Below are 25,978 nucleotides of genomic sequence, written 5' to 3'. Positions count from 1 at the left end.
CGTACTGCCTCGTCATTAGTGACCTCTGCACTAGATATAGATGAGTGACCAGATTCACCCTTCAGCCGCTTTATCCCCCACGGGAAGGATCCCCAGGTACTCATTGGATAGGAGGCTCTGTGAGCCCCATCTGGACGCTGTAGAAGAAGTAAACTTCCTGCCCGTTTCGCGAATCGATCCCAATTTCCCGGTTGCCCTGCCATAAACGACTTGTTATGTTGTCACGTATCCGGGCTCAAAGTCAGAGTCAAAATCACATTGTGACTGACAGTCACTCAATAAGTCTTGGTGTCGAGCCCCAGATATTGATTATTACCATTTGACAGTTACGGTCTTGTTTCTGTGGGGCGCCCTTCTTGGTGAGAGGACGGGTCTGTCTTTTGTATATGCTGCTGGCCCTTGTCAGCGCAGTCTTTCTTGGGTCCGAGTACCTTGGGACTCATGACCATATTTTACTGTCTCAGCTTCGAGACTTCCCTTTTCGTCGCCTCCTACGACTCGCAGGATCACGGTGGAGGTATTCGACCCCGCCTCTACACAGGGTTTGCGTGAGTCACTGTTATATAGCCTCGGGGCGGACCTCGCGGAAAACGCGTCCATTGCCTAGCAATGGATGTCCTCTATCGTCGCGTGTTGTTGTAGGCATTACTACAGCTACGGGCTATTTACCAGGAATCAGACTCCGCGGGAATGTGTTTATCGAGCCGTTGCCTAGCAGTGGCTCTATACGTCACAATATTTATATATATTATCCCGAATTCTATGAGAAACTGAGTGTTTGCATCTGTATTGAACCGAGTAGGCGCTCAGCGATCAAAGGACATCCTGTAACATTGACTTATTATGAATTGAGGGTGTTACGACGATAGTAAGCAGTGAAGTCTTCTCGGACCGCCAGTCATATCAGTGTGGAGTGTATCTGTTCCTATCATCAGGGGTTGAGGGATGTATCATCAGCGAGAGGCTCTGGGACAGTCGAGAACAGGGCTGTGGTATAAGTACATAGTGTGGACGCGTCATTTATCAGAATTTCTGAGGATGGAAACGGAGACACTCTCCGAAATGGTAAATCCCCATTGACGTGGCTGATGGCCCGAAAAGAGTTTATTGTACTGAGTTCGTTTGTTTGCAGTTACTGGTATAATATCCATGGTACTCGTTAAAATTGTTGGACGAAACTTTCCAGTTGTCGCGGAAAGACGTAGTTTTGTCAGTTATTTTGTCTCTGGCGTGTATATTACACTCCGAGCAAGTAACCTTACACAAGAAAAGTCCCTGTGTGTTCAGCGAGATCTCCGGCATAGCGATTTTATTTCCCATCATTCTGAATTATTTTCTGTGATTCCATGGCGTATAAACAGAAACCCCGACAATAATTTTGAATCACCCGTATGTTTAAAATACATTTGGGTAATTTCTTTAATGACGACACGAAGATATACGCCACCATCTGATGGTGAATATATATCCTCAGAGATGTATTAAACGCAGTGTAGTAGTTTTCCATGAGGCACGCAGTAGCGTAGTTGGTTGAGGCACTTTGCTACAAATAGGAAGGTCGTGGGTTCGATTCCCGAAGAGGTCATTGTATTTTTTTCGATTGACCTAATTATTCAAGCCGCACTATGGCCCTAGAGTCGACTCAGCCTCTAACAGAAATGAGTACCCGGATTCTTTCTGAAGGTAAAGGGCGTCCGGAGCGTAAGGCCACCTTTCTCAGCCATCTGTGAGCCGACTGTCTAGAAAATGAGGAAGCCTGCGCATGTTACAGGGATGGGTTTTGTTGTGGTAGTTTTTATTACTGTGACATGTATTATGTGTCATGTGGTTGAGATGTCTGCTTCCCCTGAGCACTTGCAGTCATGTTCTGGTGGGAGCTTAAGTTCTTGATAGTGTCATGCAAAATAGACAGGTCTGGCCAGATGGAAGGTAGTCCCAGTCTGCCAGCTTTGGGATTATCTGACGAAGATAAGTAGATGGAGACTGAAGAAAAGGCTGGGCATGCGCAGTAAAGGAGGCCAAGGTTTACTCATGGTTTATTAAGCGACGCAGTAATAACTCAAGAGGATATGGAGTCGAATGATGGGATGATCGTCAAGAATGAATTGGAACGGATTTAGAAGGAAGAGGTCACGGTACTAACTTGGCATTTGTACGCGACTGACTGAAGAGAACCACGAATATACCTGAATGAGCATAGTCGGTTTATTATTCGAGATTCGAATCGGACGCCTCCCGAATAAAGTCCAGGAATGCTTCTGCTTCAGCAACCTTTCTGGCTCTGTATATGTGCAAGCAGTAAGTTACTATATGCACCTTTAGGGCTTAAGAGCAGATGGTTGTGTGATAAATGTTGGTCAGAAAGTTGGCAACGAGCTTTGAGAAACGCGACCCCAAGATAACAGAGAGACTGTGTCCAAACCTTGTTTCAGTTTGTGGAAATTTTCGTTCTGATTTGGTTGTGTTTGTTTGCTCTTTTCTACCACACAATCCCTTGTCTCAGGGCATTAGGGTACAGTGCCTATCTGCTTGTTACATTTCGCCCCATAGAATTCAGTAGAGATAATATCCATTTTCTTCTCCCTTCCACTGTTGAACCCATGTGTACTTTTGCTAACCTACGATTCTCCCGGAAACATGTCTGAAATAACAGGCCACCGAATTGTGTATGTCGTGTATGTTGTGTATGTCAGTTACGTTAGGCGAACTTGGGTGCTGAAGAATCTGCCAGTAGTGCCACACCTTAGGGCGATAATCTGTTTAACTGAGTCCTTCAGAAGCTGATGATTACTCAGCTACTCAAGAAAGCCTCGGCATTTTATGTAACCCAAAGTTTATCGTGTTCACAAGATTCCGCCACTGGTCGCTATCCTGAGAGAGCTGAGTCCAGTCCATATCCTCGCATATCCGTGCCTCAGCTACCAGCGCGTCTGCTATCTACACTGTAATGAAACTGGGCTCTGTTGCTACCTAGTGATATATATATAAAGTAAAGCTATCCCTGTGACAGGCCGTGAAGGCCCATAGGGTTGTGAGACGTTGAGGGTCCCACATTATCTAAACAGTCGGCTCAAAGATGGCGTCCATAGTGTCTGTCCCTGTAACAGGCCGTGAAGGCCCACAGGGTTGTGATACGTTGAGGGTCCCACATTATCTAAACAGTCGGCTCAAAGATGGCGGTAAGTGTCAGCCTTACGCGCCGGCCGCGCTTTACTCACCAGGAAAATTATTTAATTAATTCCCGGTACTCATTTCTGTTAGAGGCTGAGGCGACCCCAGGGCCATAGTGCGGCCGGAAGGATTAGGTCAATTGAAAAAATCCAATGACCTCATCGGGACTTGAACTCGCGACCTCCCGGTTTGTAGCATAGTGCCTCAACTAACTACGCTACCGCGCGCTCCCTAAAAAAATCCATAGAAAACCTATTACGTCCATTACAGAAGTTTTAATTCCATTTGTGACCTATTTACTAACCCTCCCTCGTAGGTATACAGAATGGGTTGGTATAAGCGTAACGCCGTTGAATCATATTCTGCAGGTACTCGGTTCGAAACTCTGGACACCGGATGTACCGACAGGCTTCCTTCAGTCTCTTGAGCCAGGACCACGACAGTTTCCTTCCAGATCGTTTACGATTCATTCATCTCCCCTTACATTTTGACCCCTTCCTGGGGATAAAGGGCGGCCGGCGCGTAAGGCTGACAACCTCACCGCCATCTGTGAACCTGTTGTCTAGAAAATGTGGGAGCCTCGACGTCTCACAACCCTATGGGCTTCCACGACCTGTTACAGGGATACATTTTCGTTTTTATACCTTGAATGACTGTATAAGGGGTGGGCCTTCTTGGCCCTTGCACCGCGACCACAGTGATCTATTGTGCCTTGCGTAAAATCGTTTGGGAGATGAGGCAGGCAACTTCGTGCGTTTCCTCTCTATAGAACGGAGAGACGCGGAGCCGTTCCTAATGCCTCCCAAGAATCAACAACAAATTATATGCGATTGGGGTAGTTAACCCCCACCGGAGCAGAATATGCAGTGAGGCTTCTCTCTGTTTTGCATCAGGTTTCCGACCCCGCAGAACAAGATTCCCTCAGCTATGTCTTTCCACTTGAACAGGTTTCAGTAGTTAACCCTTTAGAGTATCCTACAAAAGTCGGTCTACACCGCGAACCAGCGTGCGTCACACAGCATACAGGCAACCTCAGAATAAGAAAATCCCTGTGTAAGTAGTCTCAAGTTCCCACCGGCGTATGGATACTGGAAGTGCGTTAAAAATCTAGCAGCTTCGATCTGAGGTTATGATGACTGAACATGAATACTAAACACCGTTTAGTTTAAGAGTGAGCCTGACGTTTCAGAGTAGCACATCGCCTCCATCTTCATGGCTGAAAAGTAAGTCAAGCTTTCCGTCTGATTATGCGTGTTTCTTGCTTGGTTTACCATGACACTGAAAATGGGAGCGATGTACCTCCGAAACGTTGGACTCTCTCCGAACTACATGACGGTACAACCCAGAAGACCCTAGTGTCGAGTATGATGTCATCAACTGATGACATTCCGTCGTCCTAACAGCAGATTGTGACGTGTGTTTGTGTCTGCATGTACAGCGATCGTTCATAACTCGGGAAGCCGTGTGTAAGGGAAAACGAGTTTATGCAAACATAAACACAGAATAGTGAAGTACAGGCCGATACGAATTACTGCAGACTACCACAGAAGTTAGTGCTTACGTTGCGGCTACACGTAGTTTCATTACAAGAACTTACACGATGTTTTTCTTTTCTTTGGCGCTACAGCCTCAGTTTGGGCCTTGTCCTACCTCCATGAAACTCTCCGTTTCACTTCGGTTTACCAGATCCTAGACATTCAGTAGGACACCTTGGGCGGGTGATCAGCTCGTCGCAAGGCCTCTACCTAAACACAGAACACAAACACAGAATAAACGCATGCACACACCAAACATCCATGCCTTGTGTGGGATTCGAACCTCGATCCCGGCTTCCGAGCGAGCGAAGACAGTAACCGAGACCGGCTAAAAGTGTTTTAATATTTCATTATTTCTCTGATAGGAGCCAAACAAAATGGAAGGAATCCCCACTTTAAATGTGAGCGTAAGATTCAGTAACGCAGACAAAGAGGTGACGAACCCCCTTAACATTTTCTTAACCCCGTGTGCTCCAGATCTGCCCCCCCCCCACACACACACACACACACTTCCGGTGTTTCTGACAAGGGTGTTTTCCGAGACACGATTTTGAAACCGGGGGAAGGGAAGAAATTCCTTGAACAGAAACAAGAAAAAGAATTATAAAAGAACGTCGCAGTCATGACAAGCGTCTGCACAGGCTACGAACCGAGGACGCTTGAGTTGGTCGACCGGAGCAGCTCAAACGGTAATCCGTCTTGGGCTCCCAGTTCGAGTGTCGGCCAGACACTGAGTGCCTGTCTGATGTTTTTCATAGTTTTCTTCACGCTAAGGCCATAGTAGGCCATTATCCCTCTAACCCTTTAGTCCGCTTTGGTAGTTACCGAAGAGACGGACATTGGTAGGCAACGGCTCGGTAAACACTATCCGCGGCAACGAATACACACGCAAGAATAGAACTGTTGGAGGCCGTATTTTCTATGCGGTACGTGCTGAAACCAGTTCTAGATTCGTAGAGAAAGGAAAGTAGGCGATTAGAACTAGTTGTTTTATATTGACTGAAGCGTTGCCGTCGCTGAGTAAAGTAAGAACCGGCGGACGTTGCTTATTTTTTTAGGCTATTGTGTAACGCTGTCAGCGTCTCCGAGTATATGGCGTCGAGTGATAGGATGACCGGTGAATGTTGATCGGGGAGGCTCCAAGAACAAAGGAATCATGATGTAATGTACGTACTCTCCGGACGTTTGTCTGGAGGGACTAAGGAAACCCACGAAACACTTCAGAGTGTCCGTGTTCCGGACCGTATTCTTACCTCGTTTAACTTGTACCCTCTGGATAGGAAGCTGGGTGGACACCAGAGCCGTTCTGGGCGCTGTGGAGAAGAGAAAATCTTGCCCTGCCGAGAATCTAACCCGGGCCGTCCAACCCATAGCTCGTCGCTATACCGACTGAGCTAGCTAGTTGTAAGGAAGCACTGGCGAAAGAATGCCAACTTTTATGGTTTAGACAATATTAACAATTCGGTAAGTGCATTGACGCCGTCAGTTGTGTTGCGATAAACACGTGCATATGTGCATCTATGTATAGCTCGTACCGTCAGTTCCTTAATCCTATACACAGTCGGAATGACTCCTTTGACGGGGGATCAGCCATTCACAAGGCCGCTATCTACACACTAAACGCACAGACATCCATGCCTTGTGTGGGATTCGAAGCCACGATCCCAGCGTTTGAGCGAGCGAAGACAGTTCATAGCTTAGACCGCGCGGCCATTGTGAAGGGCATATACGTAGTATGCATACATACTGAGTACAGTTCATATTTTAATAATTAAGAAGTAGAATTATAAAATGTGATAAAGAGAAAAAGTTTTCGTGCTCGATGCGTGTACGTCAGTTTCCCTACAAGCAGCATGTGCAGCGGGAGCGTGTGTTGCAGGACAATGTTTACGTGACAGAGCGGACATTGAGCAAAGAGAAGTCCTCGATATGGCGAGCAGGAATTCCAATAACAGTTTCCAGAGGAGAAGGCGGTGATGATGATGAATTCTGATCCATTATCTTCTATTAACATTTGTTCAGAATTTGATGACGTTTCTTTCAGTAAAGATGACAGTTTCAGAGGGAAAACAGACACCTAGCAGTAAAGTGATTCCGTAGTACAGATCATGTGAGCAGTAGTTGTGTGTGTCGGTCGTGTTTCAATGCCGTATGTAACAGCAGGATGTGTCAGAGGAAGGGTTTGTGACGTGAAGTAATGTCAAGGTCATTGAAGATGTTTGCCGTGGTGATGCTCATGAGTGGTCAGAGTGTCAGGAGGGGCGGGAGTGGAGGCCTGAAGCTTTTCTGTGGGTGCGATCATGAAGCAAACACTGCGTCCGGTTTCCCAGCAAGGTCCTGAACTTAAAAATGTGACTCATTGTAATTATCCATTCATACTTAAGGCAGTTTATTTTAGGGTAGCTCGCAAAGCCCATTCGACTAGGCCATGCATGGGTGACCTTCAGGTCAGTTCGAAGATTTTTTCCCCCTTGGCACTACAGGCCCAGTGGGCCTAGGCCTACCTCCATGAACTTCTCCGTTCACTTCGGTTTTTCTAGATCTTACACATTCGGTAGGACTCCTTGGGCGGGTGATCAGCTCGTCGCAAGGCCTCTACCTGTACACAGACACAGAAAAACGCACACACACAAACTAAACATCCATGCCCTGAGTGGGATTAGAACCCACGATCCCAGTTTCCAAGCGAGCGAAGACACTACATGCCTTAGACCGCTCGGCTACCGTGACCTGCCAGTTCGAAGACTACGCCCAAGAAACGGACGAGGTGGATACCTGGAACAGCTTTGCTTAATTAACTAACGCCATGGAGATGAGTCCTTGAGAAGACCACAGTCGCTCATCTACTAAAGAATTTCCCTACATTTTGTGGAACCCGAAGGTTCATTACCATGCTCACAAAAGCCCGCAACTGGCCCCTATCATTAGTCATATTAAACAAGTTCATGCCACCCCATCATATTTCTCTAAAAACACCAATTTTAATATTATCCTAACACCTACATGTAGGTCTTCCTTGTGGTCTTTTTCGTTCCAACTTTCCCACCAAAATACCGTTTTCTACCAATGCGTGCTACATGCCTTGCCCATCTTATCCTCCTTGAGTTGGTCATTTTGATTATACTTGGCAAAGTGTACGTGTTGTGAAGCTCCTCATGCAGTTTTCTGAAACGTCCTACAATTTTATCCCACTTCGGTTGAAATATTCTCCTCAGCACCCTGTTCCCAAGGTGGTAGCTACGGGCTGGACGATCCGAGGGGTCGGGGTTCGAGTCCCGGTAGGGTCAAAATTTTCTCCACGTCTGTCCAGACCGGCTCTGGGGTCCACCCAACGTATTCAGTGGGTGCTGTGGCTCTCTCCCCGAGGTTAAAGCGGCAAGGGCGTCGAGCTGACCACTCACCTTGAGCTAGTGCCGAGGTCAAGATAATGTGAACCTATACATCCATTTCCCCTTACGCCTTCATGCCGTAGTGCTTAATTTGTACACGGACAATTTTACCTTTATATCCCGTTCTCAGGCACCCTCATTCTATGCTCCTCACTTAATGTCGGGAATCCAATAGAAAACAAAACTACAGAAATTTTACATATACATGAAGAGTACTACAATCATCTGGGATATAACGCCGTGTAGCCTGTTGAAAGTCAGCCGAAGTTTTGGAGGAACATGTCGCCTCCATCTTCAGGGTCGAGTATGCCAAGGAACATGCTAGCGTGAAAGGTGGCAAGCAGACTACACGGCGTTATATCACAGAAGATAGTACCCATCATTACCACTGCTGTAAGAACCTCAACTCATATAATGTATTTTAAATTGACAGTATGTCCTACTAATCAGAACAACATACTTTTCGAAGTCGCACTAAATAAGAGATAAACATTAACAGGTGAGGGTTACCAGACACGTCACACCTCGTACAGGTGGCTGTGGTTTGCAAACCGCAGTTAACGTGGCAGTGAAGATGGCTAGCATGTAGAAAGGCGTCTGCTGGTACCTTTATAAAGACATTGTTATTATAAGTGTATACGGCCGATTATAAGAAATAATCTGAAGTTCAGACATCACTGTAGTCAAGATCACGAGATTTAAAACACCGAAACCTGTGAAAGTGACCACTCACTATAATTGGTCGTACTCAGTCTCACCCCACTCCCACAGTTAATTCTTCAGGGACTGGTACAGTAGTCCCATTTCAGTCCGCAGTACCAAGGGACTCAGTCCCACCCCACTCCTACAACTAGCTCATCAGGGGCTGGTACAGTAGCCCCATTTCAGTCCGCAGTACCAGGTGACTCAGTCTCACACCACTCCTACAGCTATTTCATCTGGGGCCGGTACAGTAGGCCCATTTGAGGCCTCAGTACCAAGGGATTCGGTCTCACCCTACGTCATCTAAAAGAACGTATCACTCTATCATAATAAGATCCGCCATGGCCTTTAGTCCACAAGAGAATTTTACCAACCGCCGCTTGCCAGCGAAATTAGTGCCAACTTTTAAAGATATAGGTGTCACGTGGTCAGCACAACAGATCACAATAAAGTATTTGTTTGTTTTGTCAGTTTGGTTTTTGTTTATATCATAAACACGCCTGTACCTATTTTGTGNCCCCCCCCGATTCCCGCAAGTTTATTAATAAACATGATTCTGTAGTTCTTGAGGGATGTTAATATACTGTTTTACAATTCATTGTTACAGGTCGAGAGGACTTATCACCTCAGAGCAGTCTTAATGGACACAGTTTTGACAGCTGCGATGCCAAGAAGAAGAAGGGCCCAGCTCCACGTCAGCAGGAAGAATTGTGTCTCGTCTGTGGGGACAGAGCATCTGGCTATCATTATAATGCCCTTACCTGTGAGGGGTGTAAAGGTGAGATATTCAGAATTGATTAAAACTGCACTACTCATCAGCCCTGGGGCTAGGGGCAGTCGGTCCCTCCCAAACACTGATAACCTTATACCAGACATTTCTTCCTGGAAGACCTCAATCTTAATATAAAAGTTTTGGTCAGTCTCATGTAGTCCAAAACATGGTATTGTGAACAGCTGTTCAGATTTGAATGAAACTTGTACCTGTTTTATAGAACGTATCTAAACATGTGTACAAACATTAATTCAGTTTCTTTTAATTCATTATTCAGGGAAGTATTTTCCATTTTGGATATTTACAGTTATACTCGTACTGTTACCTTTTTGAGAGTGTTAGATGATGTTGCAGTTACGTTTCCCAGATTGAGAGAATGACCAGGAAGCTTCTCCATATTTAAATGTGCTGAACTGCCATGTTTTTGGAATGAACTTAACCCCGGAGTTATTGCAACAAACAAGAAATGTGTGACCTTTCAGATCTTTAATATAACATACCATCAGCCAATGACCAATGTAAAAGATGGGTTCACGCCACACTGATGTAATTACAAAATATGATCCTGTAAGATATCAATATACGAATTGGTCAATGTATATTGTGTCCATAGACCACTTACTGTATTGAATGGACCAGGCTAGGAAGGTTCACAGATTGGCAGGTCATCTTGGAGGCTATAATTCTGTGCTCCAACAAACTAATTTGGCACAGAATTTAAAATCGATTATCTTTAAAAAGTGCAGGGCTTTTATGTATATAAACTTTGCCCAATATTTCAAACATCCTATTATGGCTTGTGCTCTTTTTTAAGTAATTTTAAATGTCAGAGAAAATAATGTAACTCACAGCTCTGTTTAGCTGTATGTACATCTCAGGTACATCATATTATCTTGCACATCAAATGCCAGCCTGAAAAGATGATGTAGGATGCAAAACATAATCATTTCTAGAATATCAAGCTGGAAAGAACTGTAATTGTGAGATTCATAATTGCCAGCTTGCCATTTAATGTTAGAATGATCTACTTGAGGAGAATGAAGTGGGTGGGGCATACTGCATGTGAGGGAGATAAATTCCTACAGAATTTTAGTCAGAGGTCTGTAGGGAAGAGACTGAATAGAAGACCTAGGCATAGATGTGAGAGTGGGAGACTGCTGACTGGATTCATTTGGCACATGATAGTGAACTCTATGGACTCATGTAAACGTTGTAATGAATCTTCAGATTCTGTTACAGTTGAAGGGTGTCTTGACTAGCTGAAGGACTATCATCATCTTCATTGGGATAGTCAAATTCATTTTTAGATGAAGAACTGTGTGTTTGCTGTGTGTTTGACCGTGTAAACTGGACCAAATTAATGCATATCCTAAAGGAAACAGGTATCGATTGGTGTGAAAGAAGATTGATCAGCAAATTGTATGATAGATGGACCAGAAAGTTAGAGTACGACTGGACAGAGGGGATACAAGAAGCGTGCAGATTGGAAGAGGAGTTTGACAAGGATGCTGTTTATCACCAGTTCTGTTCAATTTGTACAGCGAATGCCTTACCAAGGAAGCTCTGGATGGGCTCAGAGACTTCAAATTAGGAGGGCAAATTATTCAAATTGTGAAATATGCAGATGACCTTGTGTTAATAGCTAAGGAAGAAACTGTGCTACAGGGCATGATTGATAGACTAATTGAAATTGGAAGGTGCTATGGCATGGAAATGAATGTGGAGAAAACAAAAGTAATTAAAATTTCGAGACAACCAACCACAGTCACAATAAAGATAGACCAAAAACAACTGGAGAATGTGAAATGTTTAAATATTTGGGTAGCTTGTTAGCAGATGATGGAAGGTGTACTAGTGAAATTAAATCCAGGATTGCCATGGCAAAAGCTGCATTTAGCAAGAAGAAGAATATTTTTACCAGCAAACTGGACTTAAATTTGAGGAAGAAACTAGTGAAATGCTACATTTGGAGCATAGCTCTGTATGGGGCTGAAACATGGACACTTAGGGCAGTAGATGAGAAACATCTGGAAAGTTTCAAAATGTGGTGTTGGAGAAGGATGGAGAAGATCAGTTGGACCGATTATGTGAGAAATGAAGAAGTGTTAATTATAGTCAGTGAGCAGAGGAATATCCTACACGAAATAAGAAAATGGAAGGCTAATTGGATTGGTCATGTTTTACGCAGAAACTGCCTTCTAAAAGAAGTTATTGAAGGAAAGATAGAGGGGCGGATAGAAGTGACAAGAAGACGCAAGAAGATGCTGGATGACCTTGGGGACTGAAGAGGATGCTGTCATTTGAAGGAGAAAGCTCTAGATCACATTAAGTGGAGGAATTGTTTTGGAAGAGACTGTGGACCTGTCGTCTGACAGATTACTGATGATGATGATGATGATGATGATGATGATGATGATGATGATGTTTCCATCTCTATGTCAGTCGAGCAAGCAAACAAGTAAGCCCCTCTCCAACTGCCATTGTATTCCCAAAGCTCTTGTTCCTATATTTTTTCCCCATGTCCTTTTTTCTGTTTATCTTTCATAAGCTGCTGGCCTGCTTCAGCATTTTAGTACTTTTATCTTGAAAAACTTTCTTTGAGAGTCAATCTTTGCTTATCCTAAAACTGTACTCATACCAGCTTGTTTTGTCATTATTTTATTTTCCAATTTATTTATCCTTTTTCTTCTCATTCTTTCCCAACTGGACATCCATGCCATAAAAGCAGGGCAAAATTCAGATAGGGGAGAGCTTGTTAGGGTGAATTATATCAGGGGCCCAGTCTCTGGCACTTTTAAGGTACCTGAGATCTAACACAAACCCTGAAAATGACAGAACTTGCAAGCTTATTTTGACCCTGCTTTCAAGAGACAGGCTATACTGGGAAGAAGTCAGAATTAGCTACGTTAGCAACTCGCCATGTTTCTATACCTGGCTGTTATCAGCAGAATGCACAATGGATTTGGTCGAATTGAGTGACTGAAATACGGGCTGTAGGGTGGATGAATATGGGTATATATCAGTCAGGGCTTTAGTTGCAGAGCATCGTCAGTTCAACAGTGATCTCACAAGTCTCGACGCCTTAATCTCACAGATTTCTCAAGTAACTCTTGTATATGTCACTCTTCCTCCCCCCCTTCCTCTCACAATACAGTTGCAATCACTGTCCCCCTACTTCTCCCCACTTCTCCTTAAGCACAAGCCAGAGGCCAGGTGTAAAAAACATCTGTAGTTGGTACGTGGTTATGTAAACTTTATATTTAGTTACAGGTTATTTCCAAGTTAAAAGAAGTTCTTGTGGTTAGCAGTGCTTTCTTTGGGCATACTGATTTTATAACAGTCGATGTAATCTTATCTAGCACTTTTGCAGTTGATATTAACACCTGCAATAATGGGCATATTAACCTCTACCCCGTGTTTTTCACAGTATATAGCACATATTTATATTAATTCTGAAGATGGTGCATAAAATTAAGCATTTTATATACATTGTTCATAGTGAAGAATAGTTGTGTACATCTGAAATATTTCTGAGGGTGCACCATTCTGAGGTAATAACATATATCACTAATTCCTCATTATAAAGGTATTAGGATCTATTTACCGCCTCTGTGTTCTAGTGGTTAGAGTTCATGGCTACAGAACCAGAGGTCCTGTGTTCGATTCCCGGCGCTACTAGATTTTCTGAGACGTCGGTTTTGAACGGGGTCCACCCAGCCTCATGAGGATAACTGAATAGCTCCTTGAATGGAAAAGTAGCGGCTCCAGTCTAGAACACTGAGATTAACAACCATGGGGATTCGTTGCAGTGCCCACGTAACACCCTCTATCGCCAAAGTTGGCACTAACTTCGCCCATGGGTGACGGTCGCTCGGTCGGTATAGTTCGCTTGCAGACTAAAGTCATGGAGTTTAGTTTAGGTACTGTTTTTAGCCTACAGTGAGAACTATAGTCACCATACCAGAGATCTCATTGGACATGCTGGTCTCTTCTTCTGTAAGGTTCCATACTGAAGGTTGGTGCTCCTGGAAGATGTTTTAGATGGATTATATGTAGGGTATCTGTCTCATGCACGTAAATCTTAATTGTTTCAGGGTTTTTCCGGAGAAGCATAACAAAGAATGCAGTGTACCAGTGCAAGTACGGGAACAACTGTGAAATTGACATGTATATGCGACGGAAATGCCAAGAGTGTCGGCTCAAGAAGTGCCTCAGCGTTGGGATGAGGCCGGAATGTAAGGAAGTATTCACTGACTGTTTATGCTACAGTTCTCTCTTCTCACAAACTAGTTTTTATTTTTTTTAGGATGGAATGTTGTATTTAGTATAGGTTTAAGTGTGATTNCCCCCAATCTAAACATTGGCCAGTGGAGAGGGGTAACAGAGAAAGTTGAGAGGGACTGTATAAGTACTACCTGATGATGTCCATAAATAGTGGCAGAAACATGCTATACTGAAGAAACTATATAATTTTCTTGGAATTATGCATATATTTTGAGACTGCAACTGAATAAGAAAAAAGAAAACACTTCAGTTGTCACAGTCTGCTTTACCGTTTCTCACGGTGTTGTCGCTTGCAGATTTCTGATACTTTTTCTTCTACCCTGAAGATGGGGGCGATACGTTCCTCCGAAACGTCGGTTAACACCACATATACACGGTGCCAAATCCCAGAAGACTGCTTTCTTCATAGTCACCGCCGTGAAAGCCTCAAATCTTACACTTCAGTTGTCCTTTAGATTGGACAAAGCATATGAGCACTTTACATGAAGACCTCCATTCGTTTCTGTCCTTACATGTTGAATTTCTGTATTCACATATCTGCTGTTTGGTATATATGTACGAGTATATATGACTGTAAAATTTTGTTTCTTCTGCAATGAGGGAAAGATGTATGGAAACCAAGGGCATAGAACAGCATGTGGATCAACCAGAGTATAAGTAACATGCACGATGTGTCCAGGATCCGTTAGGATTTTTTTTTTTTTTTGCCATGCCATCTGTTGGCGAGTTGTGGCGTTAAGATTCTTGAAGTTTCAGCCGTGGCTGTCTATAATTTCAAAGCGCAAGCATCACTGCATCGTGTGTTCTGACCTTGACTGTAACAGTACTGTTCTGACGCTCATCGGAAAATGGCGGTTGAACAGAGAGCGAACATCAGATTTTGTTTGAAGTTAGGCAAAACAGCCGGAGAAGCATACAAAATGACGAAAAGTGTGTACAGTAGTGATTGCTTGAGTCGCTTGTACATTTTTCGATGGTTTACTATATTTCGTGATGGTAGGGAGGACATTGAAGACACTCCACGTGCTTCAAAGCCGAGAACAAGTCACACTGAAGAAAATGTGAAAACAGTGACCGAAATCCTTGCATCAGACAGATGTGTTTCTGCAAGACTCATCGAGGAGCTTTTGGGAATACCAAAAGGTACTGTGCATCAAATTTTGACCGAGGATTTGGGCAAACGGAAGGTCTGTGCGCGGTTAAACTGCACGCGCTGTCATGCGATGAAAAACCTGCCAGAGTGGAACACTGAAAAGACATGTTACAGTCGGCCCAAAGTGATCACAAAATTTACAAAATCGATTGTTAGTGGTGATGAGACGTGATGTTTTCAATATGAGCCTCTCACAAAGCGGCAGGGTGCAGCGTGGTTGAGCCCAAAGGAGCCGAAACCAAAGAAAGTGCGCGTGCCAAAGAATCGAGTAAAGACACTGCTAACCGTTTTCTTCAATTCCAAAGGAATCATTCACAAGGAATTTCTGCCAGAAGGTCAAACAGCGAATTCTGATTATTATCTCGGAGTCCTCAATCGTTTATGGGCGAGAATTCTTCAAATTTGACCTGAATATCAAGAGCAAGGTTCCTGGTCGCTCCTCCATGACAATGTCCCACCCCACAAATCGAAGATCGTGCGCAATTTTTTTTGGCCAGAAAAGGAATCACAGTCCTCGATCATCCTCCGTATTCGCCAGATTTGGCTATTCGCCAGGTTTGGCTCCAACAGATTTTTGGTTGTTCCCAAAAGTTAAGTTTGTGGTGAAAGGAGACTGTCAAGACACCATCCAGGACATCCAGAGGGAATCTACCACAGTTTTAAATGCGATTCCACAAAGGGAGTACAGTGACTCTTTTTGAAAACCTTTCAACCGATTCCAGCTATGTATTGATTCAGAAGGAGACTATTTTGAATAAAAAGAGTGAAATTTTGAAAATAATTCACATCTTGTATTTTTAATAAACACAGTCCTAACAGAACCTGGACACACTGTTTATGAATGGTGAAAATGAGCTGTATTTTAACACAGTTCTGCAACATCTCCATGTTTGTAATTGTTCACCAACAAACAATATTTCATATTTAATTTGTTGGTGTTTTTCAGGAAGTCTCTGTACTGAACTTTCATATGCCTAGTTCCAAATGGTTAATTACTTTTCACTCTCCACCTTAAGGCTAAAAACAATATTTTGCAAGACAATCGTATCGTTATTTTATGCTTTCAATTAAGGTTATCTTCTCAGATATGCATAATTTTCAAAGATCTTTTACCATACATCATTTCAGGATTCCAAATTAGCAGCGCTGTTGTCATTCCTATTTCACAGGTTAGTGTATCCACCATGTTACTGAGTACTGACATAGGGGGCATCTTAGAGTCATCCCTTAAGCACTCACACCTCCACTGGGTCGATTGTGTGCCCACCTGTGTTGCTTGGGCTTTCTTAGGGCCTGAGGGCCATATCATCACCGATTATAGAAGAATATATTGTAACAGAATGATTTTTTTATGGCGGGAAGTTCTTAATCCCACACTCCACCCCCAAGCTGGAGGACCGCCCCTTATCAGATATCTGCAACTACTTATTCAGTATATTCGCAACAGCTCCGCATATCTGGAGGCTGTCTCTTCCATCAGCAACCTGAGGACACATGCCGTGGTGACGGGATCCACCTAACATGGTAGGGGGTTGGGGAGAATTACATAATGAGCAGCTTCATAACTTGTACCCTACATCAAATGTAATTACAATGATCAAATAAACAAGGATGAGATGGGAATGACATGTAGCACTCCTGTGGGAGAAGGGTTTTGGTGTGAAAGCCAGAAGAAAAGAGACCGCTAAGAAGACTTAGATATAGGAGGGAGGTTACTATTAAAGTGGATCATAAAGAAATAGAATGGGGTGGTATTGAGTGGATTTATCTGGCAGTAGGTAGGAACCAGTGGAGGTCTGTTGTGAATCCAGTAATGGACCTTGAGGTTCCATAAAATTTTGGGAAATTCTTGAGCATCTGAGCAAGAATCCCAATAGGGACTCAGCTCCATTGAGTCAGTCAGTCAGTTGGAGGTGACCTCAAACAGTACAGTTCTCCTACCAAGCTTGTGTCATTCAGTTGGTTCAAAACTTGAAATGGTTGGGCACACAAACACTGAAAGCATGGTGGTCTCATTACCTACATTTTACCCTATGGAAATGAAGTGTGGTAAAAAGAGGTTGGGAATGAAGATTCAAATCACATACAGAATTTTACTTCAATACTTACAGATTGTTTTAACAGCTGTAGCTACAGTATGTATGCGCAGGAGTACATATGACATTTTGTAACATGTTTGGATCTTCTCTATTAGGCCTGCAGTAAGAAACAGAAAACTGAAACTTTAATTTTTTATGTACTAGAAAATTATATACTTATTTAAGACAGTTTTCTCCCCCACAGAAGAAACTGTTGATAGCAGAACACTGTCCAAGTTTCCTTTCATGATCTTGTGAATGCCCTTCAGCGTTACTGTGGAATGAACATTCGGAATGTTTGTAACTACAGGTATTGTCAGTCAAGGTCATTCAATAATCTCCCACTGCTGATCTGTAGGGCTTCCCCATGCTACCTCCACAGCATACCACCCAACAAATATACAGCACTAAATCCTGCACAGACATATTTCTTTAATTAATATATTTATTTGTTGTAACAAAGAAAGGGGTGACAACCTTCTCCAGCTAATAGAACTTTCTGTGGCTGTATGATATTATGTTCATAGCTCTTCTGTTATTCTGCATTGACAGGTGTTGTACCTGAATACCAGTGTGCAGTAAAGAGAAGAGAGAAGAAAGCGCAGAAAGACAAGGATAAGCCAAACTCAACGACGAATGGGTCACCAGAAGTTGTGCTGGTGAAGGAGCCAGATCCCAAGGTACGATAATAATTCCAGAAGTGATAATTATAATAAATCAGAGATCATCAGCAGCAGTATGCGTGCATGTGCGTATGGTTGACAGCCAAAAGATGGCACTTCTGTTAGACTATAGTAACACAATGTATTACTTGTAACATCTCAAATAATCGTTGGCAGTGCCATCTGTTATCATCCTCTCAGTTTAGCGTTTGTGTGCAAGACTGGAGATTAGTGTCCCTCACTGTTCAAAATGTACTCCCAATGCACCTATTCACTCAAGGTCATCTTACCATTTCATTTTAATTTGTTATGAAATATATGTCAACAAAAATTTTTCTGAAGATGACTGTCTTCTCTAGTGTAATTATGTTTACTCTGGTGCAGAGGTACCAGCATTTTGGAGGAACCTCCAGCCTCCATTTCGTAACCTGGAGGTAACAGGTTCCTGTAATATGTTGGGACTTTTGCACAAGACTACATGATGTCACATACAGGAAGACTGAAATCTATGTACTGCAATGTTAACAAGAATTTTAGTGTTTGGTGTAAGAGGATGTGCATACATTTTTACAGACTTGCTGGAAAACAGTTAAAGGCCAAGTAATTTACATAGGTGAGTCAGATGAAAACCTTAAATATTTTTTTGAGTGTTATTTATTGTGTAGAAGTGGTACAAACCTGTATCACTTTTCAACATAATCTCCCCCACGCTCATTGCAAGTCCTCCAGCGCTTACAAAGTGCATGAATTCCTTTAGAAAAAAATTCTTTTGGTAGTCTGCGCAACCACTCATGCACCATGTGGCATACCTCTTCATCAGAATGGAACGTCTTTCCTCCCATTGCTTCTTTGATGGAAATTACTTGGGGCAAGGTCTGGTGAGTATGCCAGATGAGGAAGACATTCAAAATGCAGGTCACTGATTGTCGCAACTGTTGTACAGGCAGTATGGGGCCTTGCATTGTCATGTTGCAAAAGGATACCTGTGAACAGCAATCCATGTCGCTTTGATTTGATTGCAGCCGAATATGATTTTTTAGGAGATCTGAGTATGATGCACTGGTGACAGTGGTCCCTCTAGGTGTGTAGTGCTCCAAGATGACGCCTTTTTCATCCCAAAAGAGAGTCAGCAGAACCTTCCCTGCTGATGGTTGTGTTCGAAACTTCTTCGGTTTTGGAGCTGAGGAATGGCGCCATTCCTTGGTCGCTCTCTTAGTTTCCGGTTGGTGGAAGTGAACCCAGGTTTCGTCCGCAGTAACGATTCTGGCAAGGAAGTCATCACCTTCTCATTCAAAGCGCCGCAGAAGTTCTTCACAAGCATTAATACGTCGGTCTTTCAATTCAGGAGTCAGCTGCCGTGGTACCCATCTTGCAGACACGTTGTGAAACTGGAGCACATCGTGCACAATGTGGTGTGCTGAACCATGACTAATGTTTAAACTTGCTGCAATTTCATTCAGTGTTACTCCGCAGTTTTCCCTCACCATGGCTTCAACTGCTGCAGTGTTCTCTGGAGTCACAACTCGATATGCCTGACCCGGACGAGGAGCATCTTCCACTGAAGTCAGACCATTTGCAAACTTCTTACTCCATTCATACACTTCGTGCTGTGACAAACATGCATCACCATACTGAAACTTCATTCTTCGATAAATTTCAATAGGTTTCACACCTTCACTACACAAAAACTGAATAACAGAACGCTGTTCTTCCCTGGTGCAAGTCTCAAGTGGGGCAGCCATCTTATACTGGTGCTGTGACGGTGTTCGTGCATCTGCACTATGCTGCAACCTACAGGCCATTCTGCACGCTGTTTGTAGCACGCTTACCAACTTACAGGATAATGATGCATAATTTCGATTTTTTATTGCAAATTTAAGGTTTTCATTTGACTCACCCTCATAAATAAACTGGTGTTAAAATTGCGTTTGGTTGTGCTATAAAATTTTGACTATTGGATCATTTGTTGGTTCAGACAGAATGATGAAAGTATCCATTTTCTGTACCAAAGTGTTTCCGGTTGATTGTGCTTTCAGAAACAAGCCCATGCTACCTGAAAACATACATTTTCTGAAATTATGTTGTATTGATTAATGACTTTTCCGTTGGTCAAACTGCTGATTATATGCAACCTAGAGTTAAAGAAGACGTTAATTTTTGTGGCATGATTTCCTTATCCTCGTTTATTTGCTTCAGTATCACTAATAACAGAAAAAAGATTTATTATATTGGATAATTCCCTTTTAATTTTCGCATGAGATTTTAACTATACTTGGGTAAGAGAAAGTAGGAACATGGCTTGCGTGATTTTAAGCCAGGTGCCTGTTCTCCCATCCTACCTACATTGCACATCTACCCTCCATCACTACAGTAAGAATTCAAGCTCCTGTAGACAGAATAAAAACCAGATGTCTCTGAGGCAACTTAAGGATAGGATGTGAGATTTGAGATTTCAGCAGTGGTGGCTGTGAACGTTAATGTCTTCAGAATGTGGTCTCATGTAGACTGATAAATGTTTATGTTTGTCTCAAAGGAACTAATCTGCTCCCTCGTTTTTTATGGAGACAGCAGGATCCTGCAAAACATAAGTATATGTCAGTAATTAGTTTGAAAAATTTCTGAGTGTATGTCATTCCTATGTAGTCTCATGTATTGAACTGTATCTTCAGTCTTTTACTTCGTTTTCCATCATATGTTGTAAATAGAATGCAGTAACATTGTGATGATGGTGGAAATGACTGGTGTCACTATCTGTTGATGATACACTCTCAAAGATATTTTTGACACAGCATAACATCCCGCAAAACATTTTTTAGAACAGAATATTTTCATAAAGAACCACTGGAAAGTGGATTGGAAGATATGATTAATTAAATGCATAAATAGACTGTAGTAATTCACATGTTGTTATAATGAACTTTTCCCCTGAGTTATTGGTGACATTCAATAGAATTTAATTTTTAAAGTTAACTTACCATTCAGGAAGATGTTAAGCTTGCATTCTGATGATCTGGATTATTTTGAAGTTCCATTTTGCTGTTTACATTTACATGAACTGAGTGCACTGTGAATGCACTTCCAGTCTATTGTGTGTGTTGTTTGAAAATTAATTAAATCAGAATGAATTGTTTCCATTATAAATTAATATACAGTGCACAGCTGCATTATTGATGTCTGGGTTAAGGAATTTTGCTCTTTTGGAAATTATACGTCACAGCCACAAGCATATGAACCATAAATTTGCCCATTATGGAAATTTACAATAGATTTAAAAAAAAAATTTAAACAAAATGTGATTTGTGATGAAGTGACATCCCAGTAAGGGGCAGAGATTTGTCTCTTGTCTGAAGAGTCTAAACTAGCTTTTGAGCCCACCTGGTCTCATCTCCAGTGGGTACAGGGGGCACTTTTGCTTGAAATAAAGCAGCTGGAACATGAAGCTGACTGCATACCACCATCTAGCTCTGAGATTGAAATTGCATGGGCCCCATACTTCTTTGTGGCTTTGTGCCTAACTGTACATTATGACTTTCAGGCGGAGACAGAGAAGTTGCCAACAATAAACGGTGTGAAGCCGGTGAGTCCAGAACAGGAAGAACTTATACACAGGCTCGTTTACTTTCAAAATGAATATGAGCAACCATCGGAAGAGGACCTTAAAAGGATTACAGTAAGAGTTCTAGAATTTAGAAACCTTATATCATATATAACAATTTTTTCCAAGTTATGTTATTAAATACAAGATTTGAAACCTCCACAGTGACAGTATATGGTAAAGTCTTCTAGGGTGATGACTCATATCAGTGTGGAGTTTGTGTTCAGCAAGGGATTTGTTGCTGGAAGGGTGGGCAGGGTGTCATTTAATGAAGTCTTCAAGTAGCTAATTTAGATAATGCTGTTTAAGACACGAGTTCAGTCTATATAGTACCACATGCTACGATGTTAGTAATCAGCTGACAATGATGGGGAAAAAGTGTTACAGCCTAATTTAAGGTACTATCCCAGCATTTGCCAGTAGTTTCTTGGCCATAATTAGAACCCTGTGTCACCCAGATACAAGTCAGAAGCATTACCAGTTGAGCTAGATAAATTTACCTGTTTAATGTAAATACAAAGTGGAACTGCGACTAGGAAGTAAGAACTCTAATTAAAAAATTCAAGAAGAAAGTTCTGAGAGTTAATGAAACTGATGAAACATAATAGGAATCTTCATGTGTCTATGGTTTATTTTATGACAGGCCAATCTTTTTTTGGGGGAGGCAGAAAAAAGCGCTATGCAGGTGAAAGATGTGAATAGGGGAGGTGATTTCTAGATAAAGTAAAACAGCAGAGATTTCAAGCAGTTCAGTTAATGAGAGGATAACTAGCCTTAGTGTGAATATGAAACTGAGAATACACATTGTAATACAGGAGTAACTTCCCAGAAAGAAAGAGGCTTGGCCACTCTGGTTCTGATATTTACCTCATTTTACATTGTTACTTCCCAGTATATATGTTAATTTGTAGGTTCACATTTTTAAAGTAGAAACTTTGTGTAATACACCAGTAAATTGTAATAATATTGATGTTTTGGAGTTTCAGTGTTAAAGTAATTCCAATCTATTTTCTTACATCTCATGACATCATCATTAGCAAGACAAACATTTTTGAACCATAGCCTTCCTTAGAGGAGCCGGGATAGCACAGTCGGCAAAGCAACTGGGTTCTCGGTGAACAAACGAGGGGTCAGAGTTTGAGTCCTGGTGCGGTCAAGAATTTTCACTTCTCTGTGTTTTCCAGACCAGCTCTGGGGTCCACCCAATTTTCTATCCAGTGGGTACTGGGGGTTCTTTCCCCAGGGGTAAAGTGGTTGTGGTGTGAAACTGACCACTCACCTCCAACTAGTGCCGAGGTCAAGAAAATGTGGGTCTATACATCCACTCCCCAATATGCCTTCATGACGTAGTGCTTAATGAGTTAAGCACAGGGACAACTTTACCTTTACCTTTTAGCCTTCCTTGGAAGATTCTGCCAGATTTCATTCTGTTTCCACTTCTTTGGATTTCGTGACTATTTTTTTTTTTTTTACAGAGTAAGGTCATCAGCCTTGCTTCCAACCCTCAGAACTGGAGGGCCAGATCTCTCTATTTATGTTCCCCAGTGACAGGGTGGCCCAATTATACCCCCAGGCATCCGGTACCCTTTTTGTCACCTTCTACGACTCGCAGGGATATGGTGGAGGTATTCTGATTCACCTCCACATGTGGATTATACCTTATGTACATAGTATATAATAATATTGAAAATTGCACAGAACCAACCAACCGATGGAGAAGACCAGAGTGACCTCAGGTTCCGTCACATCACGGAGATCACGATCCTTACTGTCCAGCTGATTGTGGAGTTTGCCAAGCGACTACCAGGCTTTGATAAATTGCTTCGGGAGGATCAAATAGCATTACTGAAGGTAATGACTTAGCCTCTAACAGAAATGAGTGCCAGGAATTTTGTGTGTGTGTGTGTGTGTTGGGGGGTGGGGGGGTGTAAAGGGCAGCCAGTGGATAAGGTTGACATCCTCACTTCCATCTGTGAGCCGATTGTCTAGAAAATGTGGGAGCCTCAATGTCTCTCCGTCCTATGGGCCTCCATGGCCTGTTACAGGCATAGTTTTTAGTGTATATAGCAAGAAGTGGAGTGGAAGTGAATTTAAATGCTGCATTTGAAAAACTTCTTATCTTCATTTTGATGAAGGGTCAGAATTCAGTGATGTGGAATTGCTTCTAGAACACTGAACTGGAGTTAGCATTTATTTTATGGTTGCATGCATTGCAAACATGTAAGCTTCAAAATTGTAGACAGGAGTTAACACTTGTTACATTACAAGTTATGACCAAAAAGTTCTGAAACTGGTAAAATTAAATTCAGATGTATAAGAAATTAAGTTTGTTTATGTTGTGACATCACAGCTGAAAGAATAGTGTAACAAAAAAGAGGCAGCTGTTGCTATGCAGCAGCATGGTAAACATGTTTTCACAGCACCAGGGTAGCCATGCAAAGTATTTTTTCTGTACAGTCCAGGCCAAAGCTACAATGTGAAAACCACTTCCTGAGTCAAGGAATGTCTTGAGTTGCATTGTTAGATGCTGCTACTAGGCAAAGACTAGTGGAGACACAGAAGAAGACTTAATATTTGCAGTAGTGATTCATAGAGTGTGTATGTCAGTGAAACTGTTATAATTATTTGTAGTTACAAGTTGTAAGCATCCAGTTACTAATGTATAGTCACTAAAATGTGTCGGTATCTTTTTAAATGAATTTCCGTGTTCTGTAAACTTCTGCCAGTGAGTGATATTTGAGGTTCTCACAATGCTGGCTGTATAAGATTTTGTTGTCATCTGGGGTGGGGGTGAAGTTGTGGGCAAACTTGTCACCCCAGATGATGGAGACAGCAGGTTGCTCTGAAAAGTTGATAATGTGCTATCTGACTACACAGTGTCATGTCCAAGAAGATGGTAATATTCTGCTGCCAGATAAAAGTCTTATTCTGAGATCCTTTTGTGTAATGTCCTCATGTTGAGTGGAAATTGTGGATTGAAGGATTGATTGAATCAAGTTGGATGATGTGAAAATTTGTATGTTCTGCTGGGTCCATAGCAAAGTGTGAACTGTCTTACATAGAGTGATCTATTTGGAGTAGGCCCAAATTAATAATTGTATATTACATAATAATTTGCCATTGGAATAACATTTGGAGGTAAAAAGTGCCATTTCAGCCTGTGTCTCCGGGCATGAGGAAACCAAATTCAAATTCTTCCATAACATAGTTAATGTCCACAACTACTGATATATACTCATAAAGTTTCATTTTCATTGGTGCATTATTGTGTTACTTGTAACAAATAATTTTGGGCCTTTTTTGAATGAGTCACACTGTATGTTCTAGATGCTTTCAGAGTAAGCTAGAAATGGCAAGTTCTCTTTCACATACTAATTTTGTGCTCATAAATTAGATATTCAGGTGTTCATTTGGAAACTTATGAAGCAAAGGGTTGCAGTTATTGGACACCGTGCAGAGCTCTCCAGCTGAAGAAATCAGAGAACGTACACTGTACTACTGGAAGCAAACATCTCTCCTACCAGTGTACCATTGGTTACTTCAGTCTTTGTACCAAGCTTCATTTACTCCTGTTAATTTAACTTGTTCTGTGTGTGACATCTCAGAGAAAAAGAAATACCTGGACTCCACACCTGGGTAGAAACACATGAAGGATCTTTTCAAGGACCTTCCACAGGAGCACAAGAGAAGCTAGGGAACTTCTGGTGTTGAATAGGAACTGGCTGATGTATGTGGCAGAACCTGTTCACAGGACACTGCTACTTAAAATGACATCTCGTAAACTTGGACCAGTAAATAACCTCAGTTATGAAACTTACCATAACAGAGATGAAACAGCCTCATATGTCATGTGTCACTGTGAAGTTTTGTGAGATTTTGTAACATTTCTGACTTAGCCGATTTACAGACCCTTGCTTTGAAATAAATTAATATTTGCTTAATAGGTACTTACAATAGTCATTTGGCTTCATGAACTTTTTATATAGAACTCTTCATATAAAATTATGTTTCTTTAACATTTAATTTATTGGGATGTATGGTGCAGACATCTGTTGGTATTGAAGAATCATTATTTTTCAAAATTTACTGTCTATTGATGGACTTTGGTTATTAACCTTCTGAAGCTCAAGATTATCTAAATAATGCTTAAGAATTAAATTCCTATCTTACAGAATGTATACTGCATCTGTGTTACAGAGACTCAGTTGGTTAGTGCTTCTCAGAGAACCAATCACTTCTTGTTCTGAAAATCATATTAAATGTAAAAGTATTCTGTTTGTCAAAGTGCACAGTTTTTTAATGTTAAAGCTGGTGATACATATAGTTACTACTGTGCTTCAGAGATTTGATGTGGAATTGATATTCGGTATACTTGTACATTTTTGGATATGGGTATGCAGAGATGTTTATTATTTGGTATATTCTTTAGAGGAAAAGATTTGAAAATATCTGGACCTGATTCTATCAGTCATCAAAGATGAGAGGTTGAGTATATTTGTTGATTCCTGTTTTTGAAACATTGTGTACATTGTTGTTTATGTTTGTCTGATCTCTCCAGGTGCAACCAGTGTTGACTTGTCATCACTCTGTTCACCTAGGCAAAAGTACAGAATGCATTTGTGATTCTGTTACCCTTC

The 25,978-nt window shown here is 42.0% G+C and overlaps 1 protein-coding gene across 7 annotated transcripts in view; it reads left to right on the top strand.

Annotated features, from left to right (window-relative positions):
• Positions 1-25,978, top strand: part of LOC111874015 (ecdysone receptor) — a 513,347-nt gene that overhangs the window by 473,010 nt on the left and 14,359 nt on the right. For all 7 annotated transcript variants that reach the window (XM_023869122.2, XM_023869123.2, XM_023869124.2 and 4 more), the window contains 5 exons: positions 9,405-9,575; positions 13,664-13,804; positions 17,637-17,764; positions 21,282-21,416; positions 23,040-23,192. In XM_023869122.2, the coding sequence (XP_023724890.1) occupies positions 9,405-9,575; positions 13,664-13,804; positions 17,637-17,764; positions 21,282-21,416; positions 23,040-23,192 (728 nt within the window). The remainder of the gene's footprint in view (positions 1-9,404; positions 9,576-13,663; positions 13,805-17,636; positions 17,765-21,281; positions 21,417-23,039; positions 23,193-25,978) is intronic.

This window comes from Cryptotermes secundus, unplaced genomic scaffold (assembly GCF_002891405.2).
Source record: "Cryptotermes secundus unplaced genomic scaffold, Csec_1.0 scaffold1230, whole genome shotgun sequence".
Taxonomy (NCBI): domain Eukaryota; kingdom Metazoa; phylum Arthropoda; class Insecta; order Blattodea; family Kalotermitidae; genus Cryptotermes; species Cryptotermes secundus.
This window is presented reverse-complemented; position numbering and strand designations above follow the sequence as displayed.